The sequence below is a fragment of the Arachis hypogaea genome, chromosome 18 (assembly GCF_003086295.3).
Source record: "Arachis hypogaea cultivar Tifrunner chromosome 18, arahy.Tifrunner.gnm2.J5K5, whole genome shotgun sequence".
Classification (NCBI taxonomy): domain Eukaryota; kingdom Viridiplantae; phylum Streptophyta; class Magnoliopsida; order Fabales; family Fabaceae; genus Arachis; species Arachis hypogaea.
The window spans coordinates 126,272,765-126,282,716 of record NC_092053.1 but is presented as its reverse complement, the minus strand read 5'-3'; the positions used below and the strand labels follow the sequence as shown (position 1 = coordinate 126,282,716).

Sequence of the window (9,952 nt, the reverse complement as noted above, 5' to 3'; positions counted from 1 at the left end):
AATATTTTTTATTTTAATAAATAATAATATATATTATTTTTAAACTCATTTTAAAAACATATGTTAAGAATAAGGTTCAATATGCTAAAACGTGATGATATTTAAGTATGTTCAAGCATGTTTGAAAAAGAATTTTTTTTATTTTTTATTAAGACACGTGTGCTGAACGAGTGTCGATGAATGTCGTATCCAAATCGTGTTCGACATACCGATACGACAACTCAACAAAATATTCGTGTTTCATAGCAAATATTTAACTATGGAAAACATAGAAATAATAAATTAAAAAATAAATATTGTAATCCCAATACAAATTAATAATATAATTTCCAACTTAATAATATATCAATAAAAAATTTTGATATACCAATAATGTAAAACGTTTCACACAATCATTTAATTATATTTATTATTTTAGATAAATATTTACGTAATTAATATAAAATATAATTATTTTTGTCGATATAATACCACTACAATAAAGATGCCACATGTAAAATTATTGTAATAATATCATTTCCAACTTAGTAATATATTACTAAGTAATTAAACACGTTTAAAAATATTTAAATTCGAAAAAAATAAAAAAACATGGCGGGGTGGATGTTGCCACTAACCGTCGAAACCGTCCGTGTAGAAGTCGCAGCAAGAATCCTCTACTCTCCCATCCACATGACTCTCAAAGAAACAACCAATAATAAAGCACCACGTCACACATCAGAAAACAGTTAGTTTCCCCCACCCAATCAAATCACAGACTCCATCACGCATCCCATGAACCTCACCACACAATAGCACAACCATCATGCGCATGATCGAAATCAATTCAAAAACTCCATAGCACCATAAAGAACAGAGAACACTGAATGTTGAGAACACAGAAAAGGAACTGAAACATTTTCGATGCAAATTGAATCAGTAGTACAAGTAGATGGAAAGAGGGTTTGATAGAAGGTACATAAAGAAAGGACCATGGAGCAGAGAGGAAGATGAGGTGCTCCAGGAGCATGTTAACAAGTATGGTGCAAGGGATTGGAGCTCCATTCGATCCAAAGGCTTGTTGCCTCGAACTGGAAAATCTTGTCGCCTTCGATGGGTTAACAAGCTTAGACCAAACTTGAAGATGTGAGTTAATTAATTAGTTCACCTTTAATTAATTGATTTTCTTTTGGTGTAATTAATGTGCATTATTGATTTACAGTATAGTTCGAGATACACATTGGTGGTCGCTATTACGGTTTTTTCGTGTGTGTGTTTGATAGTTTTAGACACAACTAATTAGAAATGAAGGTTTCAACTTCATGCATGTTGCTACTACGATGTTTCTGGTTATATGTATGTATCATTTGATTTTTCTTTAGTTAAACCTAGAAAATAACATGTCATGCATGTTCCTATTACATTCTATGTACATGTATATAAAAATTGTTTCAAAGACAATAAAATCCGCATAAAGTAGTTTAAAATTTTCTTATTTGGTACTCTGTCTTCAATTATTGTTGAAATAAATGAGTGATTTTAGATGTAACAAGTATGTAATTAGTCAATTACAGATTCTATATATACAAAACTATGAATGGTAGGTTAAATAAGATAACTTTGAGTTATTATCTTTTTAGCATTTAATTTCATGTTCTTGCCATTTTTGTAGCAATGTGTTTTTTCTGTTTGGATGTTGTGTATGATTATTGTAATTGGCAGAGGGTGCAAGTTTACGGAAGAAGAGGAGAAGTTGGTAATAGAGTTACAAGGGCAATTTGGGAACAAATGGGCAAAAATTGCTACATATTTGGAAGGAAGAACAGACAACGATGTAAAGAATTTCTGGAGCAGTAGAAGAAAGAGGATAGAGAGGATGTTGCGGAAGCCATCAATAACTTCGTCAAAGATGCAAAACAAAAACAAAGGAAAAGTCCCTCTTAGTCAAGTACAATTTGAAGAGGTAAGGTAGATGAGTATCCCTTGCATTTATGCTATGTTTAGATGAGAAGAGAAAATAGGAAGAATATATAGAAAAATAATCAAATAGAAGAGAAAAAATAATCATCATATAAAATGATATATTTACTTTCATATAATAAAATATAAATATTTTTACTTATTTTTTTAGTTGCATTTTATAAATATTAGGTAAACATTATAAATTTATACATTGATATAATTATTTATTTAATATAAGTGTATTAAAACTATTAAAACTAATTTATAATTAATGATGATGATAAGTAACTTCTTTTTCAGAAAAAAAAAAAACTTTTCGGCCAGTAGATTATCTAAGTTATAATATGAAAGTAAATTATTTAATATTTAATTTATTATAAAATATAGTTATTAATTATACAATTAATAGTGAGATTTTTAATTTGTGAGTAGTTTTAGTTTTAGATTTTTCTAGAAGCGACTTTCTGGCACATGACATAAGTTAAAGACTATTTAAATGTTACCAAAAAATAACAAAGTTTAATTTCTATTCATTATTAATATAGAATCTTTTATATTAACATATAATCCAGTCTTGTTACTTAATTTTTTTTTTCTATGTGATAACACCTAATTAAACATCAATATACATAGGAATTAAACTCTACCATAAAATAACCATAATAATTGTATCCGTTTGGATATGAATCCTCTTCATGTCTAAACATCAAAATATATATATATATATATATATATATATATATATATAGAGAGAGAGAGAGAGAGAGAGAGAGAGAGAGAGAGAGAGAGAGAGAGAGAGAGAGAGAGAGAGAGAGAGAGAGAGAGAGAGAGAGAGAGAGAGAGAGCTCTTTTAAAATTCTTGATTTTATACATTGATAATCACAATATCTATGATCTATTCTCTTACTATAAATAAATGGAATTGCAAAATTTGATGTCCAATTTTTTCTATTAAAAAATGTATCTCTTTCTATCTTTTCCTTAATAGCTTCTTTTACAATTCTAATTATAAAAGTAGCAAAAGCTAACTAAATTTCCACTTTTATATTAAACTTAGATATTATATCATTTATGCTAATAATATTTAAGATGCAAATCAACATGTATGGAAGTTTCTATTAATTAGCTAGTATCACTAATAAAAACATGAAGAATAGCAAATACAATATATTTATATGATTTCTTTCAGGATATTTCATGCAGCTCCAATAAGCCAGAGGAAAATATCCCCTGTGGAAACTACCTTCCTTATTACACTGCTCCCTACATGGGAAACACTGAAGAGTTCAAAATGGTCAACCTACCAGATTTGACAAAACCAAACCACCAAAATTTGGAAAGTGACATCAACACTTCTTCTCAGGCTTTTGAGGCCACCCCACTCCATGTGGTACCTTCTTTTGAGTCTTCAACAACAGAGTACACATTTCCTCAAATCCCAAATGAACCACAACTGGAATTTCCAGTGTTTCCAGAACCAATTGATGACCCTTACTTCTTTGATATGCTTGAGCAAAAAAGTGTTCAGAACAAGATTGGAACAACTGTTGGAATGGATGGAAAGCCTCAAAATGAAAGTGCTAAGTGCTTCTTTGAGGACATCCCAACTGAGATCTTTGAATACTTTGACCATACTCCAACTTCATCAGACCAATAAAACTGTTTTAATTTCTAACTTTTAGTTATTCTGCATCTGTAATGCAAAGTAAACTACTCAGCTTCTGTTTCCAACTTACTAATCATCTTAGAAAACAGTCAATGATGAATTCTATAGCTTTTGTCTTTACATTACAATTTGTCAGTGCATGATATTGTTACTTCACATTTCAGAGCATTTCCCACATTTAGTTACATTTTATACAGATACTTTCATTTCATCAACAAGCAACATTGTTAAACAGATAACAAATTGAAAGGTGTTGGTGTTCCTCAGGACAAAAAATGCTTTTAAGAATATTACTTCTTTTTTATCTCCGGATTATTTTTTTCTTCATCTTGTTCTGTTTTATAGGAACTTGAACAAAGGAGATTTCAATGTTCCTCCAAGTCAACAACATTCTCCCATGAAAGTTATACTAAAATTCTGAACATGAAAACTTGTTGCATCCAGGGACAAGACAAGATTTACATAGTACAAAAATGACATAAATAAATATGGTTATACTATATAGACAAAGATCAAATACCATCAATCCCAGCAAAACACCAAAATAACAAGTTTTGATTCTCTAAAGGAAGGATATAGCTGTACAAATCCTTCTGTTCCTTTTTTCCCAAAAAGTTTCTCCTTTCTCTTTATCAGGCAAAACGCTCACTGCACACACAACCTGATAAAAACTTAGAATATAGCTTCTGTATAGTGACTTTCTTGACAAAGATTGGAGAAAATTGTTCCCAGTTCATGATATCAAAGTCAACAAATTGAATGAAGACCATTCATCTCCAGACTGTCTCATTTGCATCTGTGAAAATTGCATTATGATGTTCTATAAGCAACTGAACAACCTCAATTGCACCAAAGTCAACTGGTGCACCATCATCCAATGGAATAGGAGAGGATGCATCTATGGCTTCATCATCATCTGTATCACAAAAAAACAAGAAAAAGAAACGGCAATCGCCAACTTTAGTTCAATATATGTAATACTAATGAATTATGAAATTAGACTTTTGCACCCTTCAAAAAAATTCGCAAGTGAAAATTCAAATGCAATATTTTTAAATGTTTAAGCATATCCCTAAGAAAGGTGTTTAGAGGCTGAAAGCAGTTAGGTTAGGTAATAGACATGCATCTAAATTATTAATTCAACCTTCTATTAAAAAATTATTCTATCAAAGGATATTTTCTCAAACACACTCAAGAAAATACAAAGAAAACAGTTTCTCCCTCCTAATGCATTTTCACTTTTTCAGGCCCGGTGTTACACAGACGCTGATTCGTTGAACAATTCCACATCAGTAGGGTTGCTTTAAAGCCCATTAGATAAACCATAATCCCTTGAAATTTTGTTTCTGCTTTTAAAGCACTAGATATTATAAACATGTTCACTGTTCACAATTATAAAAACAAAAATAACCATAGTATAGAAAAGTTTTACCACTAGGTTGAGTCAGTTAAATAAATGTATTCTATAGAAACATCTAATGGAAAGGCCATTTGAATCAAGAAAACAAAATCAACGCCAGTTAAATTAATCTAGTTTTTTAACCGTTTCTTGGGGGTTTCTTTGGTCTTCTTCTAGCTTTTGTTTATTGCTTTATCATCCTAATCAAATATTCTTATTTGGGCTTTTATCTGTTTTCTTCCAACATGGAGAATACAAAAGAATACAAAAGTATTTTTCAGTGAAAATTATTTGCATAGAGAAGATTTTGTTCTCAAGGTTAAGCAGGATTCTCTACCAGAATCCCTATTGCTAAAGACTAGGTAGAAGCTGAGAAACGATGCAGCGATGCTTTCATGAAAATTCTCGTATGGTCATACTTTTCACCATTACCAGTGACAAAAAGAATAACACATTCAGCCAATGTGGGTTATCTTCTAAAAAATTGCATGTTTTGGCATCGATTTCCTTACCAGCAAGTAAGTCCCAAGCACCATATGAACCAGCTGGTTCATCCAAGCCTTTTTTGGAAGGGCTTTTAGACACTTGGTTCCAGTATTGTTTATAAAAATCAGGTCTCTGTCCATCTTGCCACATGACAACGGGTGCCATTTCCATTGCAAGGGTCCGAGTATCCATCTGCAGAAGTTAAAAATATTGAGCAAAAACTACAGATGACAAAATAATAGAAATGCATAGATTTAATTACAGGAGAGACAAAGTATATAAGATAATCAGGGAAATGTCCCACAAGACTCCATCAAACATAGCTTGTGAAACAATAAAAAAATGAAAAGTGTAAATGTACAAGACCCAGATTTTTCCGTGCATCTTTGCTTATACTAAACAAACACATATGCACATATTAGAAGCCTCTTACCTTATTGAGAAGTGACTTCTGGCTAACCCGGAGCAAAAGTGCTGTTACAAACTCCAGAGTCATGTAGTTTACACTGGGAAGCTTCTTGAGGATGTTTCTCATGGAATATATATTGGATAGAGCAGCTTTTATTTCATCGTAAAGCTCAAAAGTGGTAAGAGGCTCAGGAAGGCTGGCAAGGTAACATTTTGCAAGAGCTGCCACATCAATTGGATTTGTGCCTTCTGGGATTGAAGAATTTGAATCTGTACGTACAATCATAGTGGTATTAACATCACCCAAACACTACTATAATCTATCCTCATTACTGAAAGTATGAATGAATGCATCAACTACCTAGGTTGTACAGAGAAACCAACTGCCGGATAACCTTTTTATCTCCATCAGATTTGAAGAGAGATGGTGAATTCAATCCTACATCAGATTAAAAAAATAAAACCACTATTAAACAAAAATTAAGATAAATTATAGAACTCATGAAACATAGACTTATGCACAGATGTAGAGCCTTACTCTAGAAACAGCTACCTGAAACTATAAGATAATCTGCACATTTGACCAATATCTGAGGAACAGGCCTGCTGCTATCTTGTCTCTGTACAGTAACCTCAATAGGAACTCCAAACACTGGGGAATGCAACAATTTCTAAATAAAGCAGAAGTCTACTACCATAGAAACCGAGCATGCAATACCGCTTATATATTAACAGTTAATAGTTAACTAGCAATCTAGCATTAAAAAAAATGCTATTGTGTAGTGTAAAACTAGAATACAACTCAAGTGCCTTGTGGGAACTGCAAACAATGGAATTAGCTCTTCACATTCAGCAAAAGACTGACACATGAAAAGAGTCGCTCACTTGGTATGCTATTTGGGTACAGAAACTTACCATCAGTACTTGCAACTCCCTGCAAAAGAAAATTAACGTAAGAAAACTTGAAAATGGTGTATACTAGAAATCATAGGCCACATTTAGCCTAAGGTCATTTACCTTCTGCCATCTTTCAATGTCTGTCAAGATAGTCTTGCTTTTTTGTGCTGTTTTTTTGGCCACCTGAAATAATTACCATGATGCAAAACCAAACAAAGAAAGTAAAGATTCTAACCATTGAATTGGAGCAGGAAAAAATATACTCTGAAGATGACCTGGTGTATGACTAGCAGATATAAATAGATAGAACTTTTCTAATTCTTAAAAGGTTAATAACAATACCAGTATACCAACAATAAATTGCGCTATCAATAACCAAACCATAAGTTATCCATGTCCAACAAACAGAATTATATAACACACTCCTTAACCCCCTGGCCCCCTTTTTTTTTCTTGTGTGTGTGTGTGTGTGTCTATCTCTTAAACCAAAAGAATAACATCAGAGTATTACTTTAATGGATGAAAGCATCGTATGTATTATCCAAATGAAATCCTGAAATAAGTAATCTGTGTGAAATCAACGTTACTCAATATTCCCTGCACCTTTGATAAACTATACTATGTAGATCAGCACACCATGCAAATGACCTCTCTTACCTTTTTTAACTTTTATTTGATAGAATCTTGCCAATACCTCTCAAAATATCTAAATTTTCCCTTAATAAATTACTTAATTAAAAAAACCAACATTTTTTTTGGTGGAATTGAAAAAAATAAAACCAACATTAAGACTGTTATAGTTTCAAATAACTCAATATCTCAAGCACACCACCATAAGTAAACAATACTGACATTGTTACGGTAATTTTCCATGTTTAAAAATATTATATTAGTCTAGCACAGCTAAATACAGTATATAGTCTTCACACCACTTAGTGGTAGAATGTCATGAATTGATTACATATTTAATTATTCCAAGAAGGCAAGATCCTTTCTTCTATTTATTAAGAGATCCAACATCAACATTAAAAGTTGGCAGTGATACTACAAAGATCACTTGATTCAAAAGTGCTGAGTGTAATCACAACCAGAAGTGTAATCACAACAAGCAAACCTTATATTCTGTGGGTATTACAAACACATTGGAAAGGTTTAACACTTACTTAGTTGCCTATGATGTTCAAGGATTAAAACCTATTACATCTTATAACATGTTTGGCTACAACACTCGAGGCTTTAGCTGTATTCCTATATCAAATGTAGTTTATTACAAAATTGTTCTGAAGCATGAACCAATGCTTGTATTTAACATCTACCAAGTATTCAGCATCAGAAAGGATCATGGAATCAAATTTATCATTTTTAAGTACATTGTCCTGTAATTTTTTTCTTTTATTGCCTATCCTATATGGCAATAGACTCGACATGAACTTTAAGCAAGGGAAGAAACATCTTTTCAAAGTTTTTGTTGTGTTAGTTTTGGCCACAAAATGCTTAAATGATTAATCTTTCAATGGTACCCAGCCATTGCGTTTGCACATGTAAAAAAATTATGTATTACAGTCCCTAATATCATTTAGTCAAGTCCATTACCTCTTCAACCTTTGTTTTTCCCACAGCCACCTTATCTTTTGTTCCCGATATGCTTCTCCTTAGAAACGAACCAGTTGTAGCTGCAGCCGATATCAATCGATCCTGTACAGCATGTTTTGTCGATGGCTGCTGAAGAAGTGCCCACCGGCTTTTGACCATAGTTCCAACTCGCCCCGCCACTTCAGCAACATTACTCTTTGTATCCTTTGTGACCTCACCAACAAATGTTCCAGCTGATTCCCTTGCTTCTTTGAGCTTGACCCCTGCACATTAAACTAAGTTACAACAAGGCCAAAAAGAACCCCCCCCCCCCCTCCACCCCCTTTTCCTTTTCAAAAAACAATTAAATAAATAAACCCTACAATTCCATCCTTATAGTGGTCCTCAAAGTCTGAAAGTGGGAAAATCGTGTGAACTTTGTAATTTATCATTCTTAATGGGGTCTCAAAAGGGAACACAAATGTGAAGTTTTAGAGAAACGATACCTGAGGAAGAAAAGAAACCAGAGGCCTTATCTTGCCACTGAGGTGAGATGATAGAAGGCATTGACTCAGAAGTCAGAAGCCACCGAACAAAGAATAATCGGATGATACTTGATCGCTTAGTCCTGTACGCAAGTCAAGAAAAACATCTCACAAGTCAAAATTAATTGATAAAATCATAAGTTCTTAAAAAACAGAATGAACTCAATAAGTACAAAATAATTAAAAAAAAATTTCTTTTTTGAGAAAAAGAAAAGAAAAAAAAAAAAGTAAATTTTTCCATCACTCATAAACCGATGAGAACATAAATTCTAGGTAAAGAATCTAATTTATAAAGGAAACTGAAAATAGCGCAAGCACGTTACGAGAAAGGAATTGAGAAGAACCCTATATGAATTAGCGAGAGAAAGAGATCGTAAATTAATAATTAAGGAGAGTAAGGAAGATTGATTAGTGATTAGTGGTTACCTAATTAAATTGATTTGGGTTAGGAGGAAGAAGCAGAAGAAGAGGAAAGTAATGAAACGTGAAAATTCAAAGTAGACGGAAACAGAGAAGAGAGAACAGAAGAAAGGGACTGCTGTGACGAAGTCGTTGGTACAACCAAATACCTGGCTTCTATAACGGTACCTCCTTTTGTCTTCAACTCTTAATCTCTTATTACTTAACACAAACTTTTTCTTTTACTTCATGAGCTAGAGTGACTTCCGCGGATCCTGAATTAATGATAGGATATGATAAATTTTAATAAGTATATTATTTAAAAATTAATTAAAATTTTTGTAAATTAATGTTAGTTTTTATTGATATTTTATAAAAATGTTTAAATTTAAATGGATCTAAATTAAATTATTTATTTAATTCAATTTAAATTAAAAATCGATTAAAATCGTACTAATTTAGATTTGATTGAATTTTATTTTTTGTAAATGGTATGGATTAGATCATATTTTAAATTTATTTTTCAAAATCGATCTAATTTAAATAGCACAATGTACTATAATATTATTATTTTATTATTATATTTACAATTTTATTTATAATATATTCAATTATTATATATTTTATATTATTTAATAA

General features: G+C 31.7%; 2 protein-coding genes across 4 annotated transcripts; one reads left to right on the top strand and one right to left on the bottom strand.

Moving 5' to 3' along the window:
• The first annotated feature begins 931 nt into the window (after positions 1-931).
• Positions 932-3,598, top strand: LOC112770481 (transcription factor DUO1-like). Its single transcript, XM_025814833.1, has 3 exons — positions 932-1,125; positions 1,702-1,942; positions 3,131-3,598. Exons 1-3 carry the CDS (start codon positions 932-934, stop codon positions 3,596-3,598), a joined length of 903 nt encoding a protein of 300 aa, XP_025670618.1.
• A 380-nt stretch (positions 3,599-3,978) lies between these two features.
• LOC112771188 (uncharacterized Rho GTPase-activating protein At5g61530) lies at positions 3,979-9,595 on the bottom strand. 3 transcript variants are annotated; one of them, XM_025815838.3, is made up of 11 exons: positions 9,341-9,595; positions 8,876-8,997; positions 8,391-8,653; positions 6,918-6,980; positions 6,816-6,834; positions 6,454-6,552; positions 6,262-6,339; positions 5,926-6,170; positions 5,519-5,684; positions 4,375-4,523; positions 4,065-4,255 (listed from the first exon to the last, which is right to left on the bottom strand). In XM_025815838.3, exons 2-10 carry the CDS (start codon positions 8,934-8,936, stop codon positions 4,378-4,380), a joined length of 1,140 nt encoding a protein of 379 aa, XP_025671623.1. In that variant the 5' UTR covers positions 8,937-8,997; positions 9,341-9,595; the 3' UTR covers positions 4,065-4,255; positions 4,375-4,377. The 3 variants fall into 3 exon arrangements, with proteins under 3 accessions (XP_025671620.1, XP_025671621.1, XP_025671623.1); XM_025815835.2 differs by having other exon boundaries at positions 3,979-4,523; XM_025815836.3 differs by having other exon boundaries at positions 3,979-4,523; positions 9,484-9,595.
• Positions 9,596-9,952: the final 357 nt, after the last annotated feature.

Coding starts and splice junctions, on each gene's coding strand:
- LOC112771188 (XM_025815835.2), bottom strand. CDS start 8,936: ATGCCTTCTATCATCTCACCTCAGTGGCAAGATAAGGCCTCTGGTTTC. Junction 6,340..6,453: donor AGATTATCTTATAGTTTCAG/GTAGCTGTTTCT, acceptor AATCTGATGTAG/GATTGAATTCACCATCTCTC. Junction 6,171..6,261: donor GGTTTCTCTGTACAACCTAG/GTAGTTGATGCA, acceptor TTGTACGTACAG/ATTCAAATTCTTCAATCCCA.
- LOC112770481 (XM_025814833.1), top strand. CDS start 932: ATGGAAAGAGGGTTTGATAGAAGGTACATAAAGAAAGGACCATGGAGC. Junction 1,126..1,701: donor CTTAGACCAAACTTGAAGAT/GTGAGTTAATTA, acceptor TGTAATTGGCAG/AGGGTGCAAGTTTACGGAAG. Junction 1,943..3,130: donor GTCAAGTACAATTTGAAGAG/GTAAGGTAGATG, acceptor GATTTCTTTCAG/GATATTTCATGCAGCTCCAA.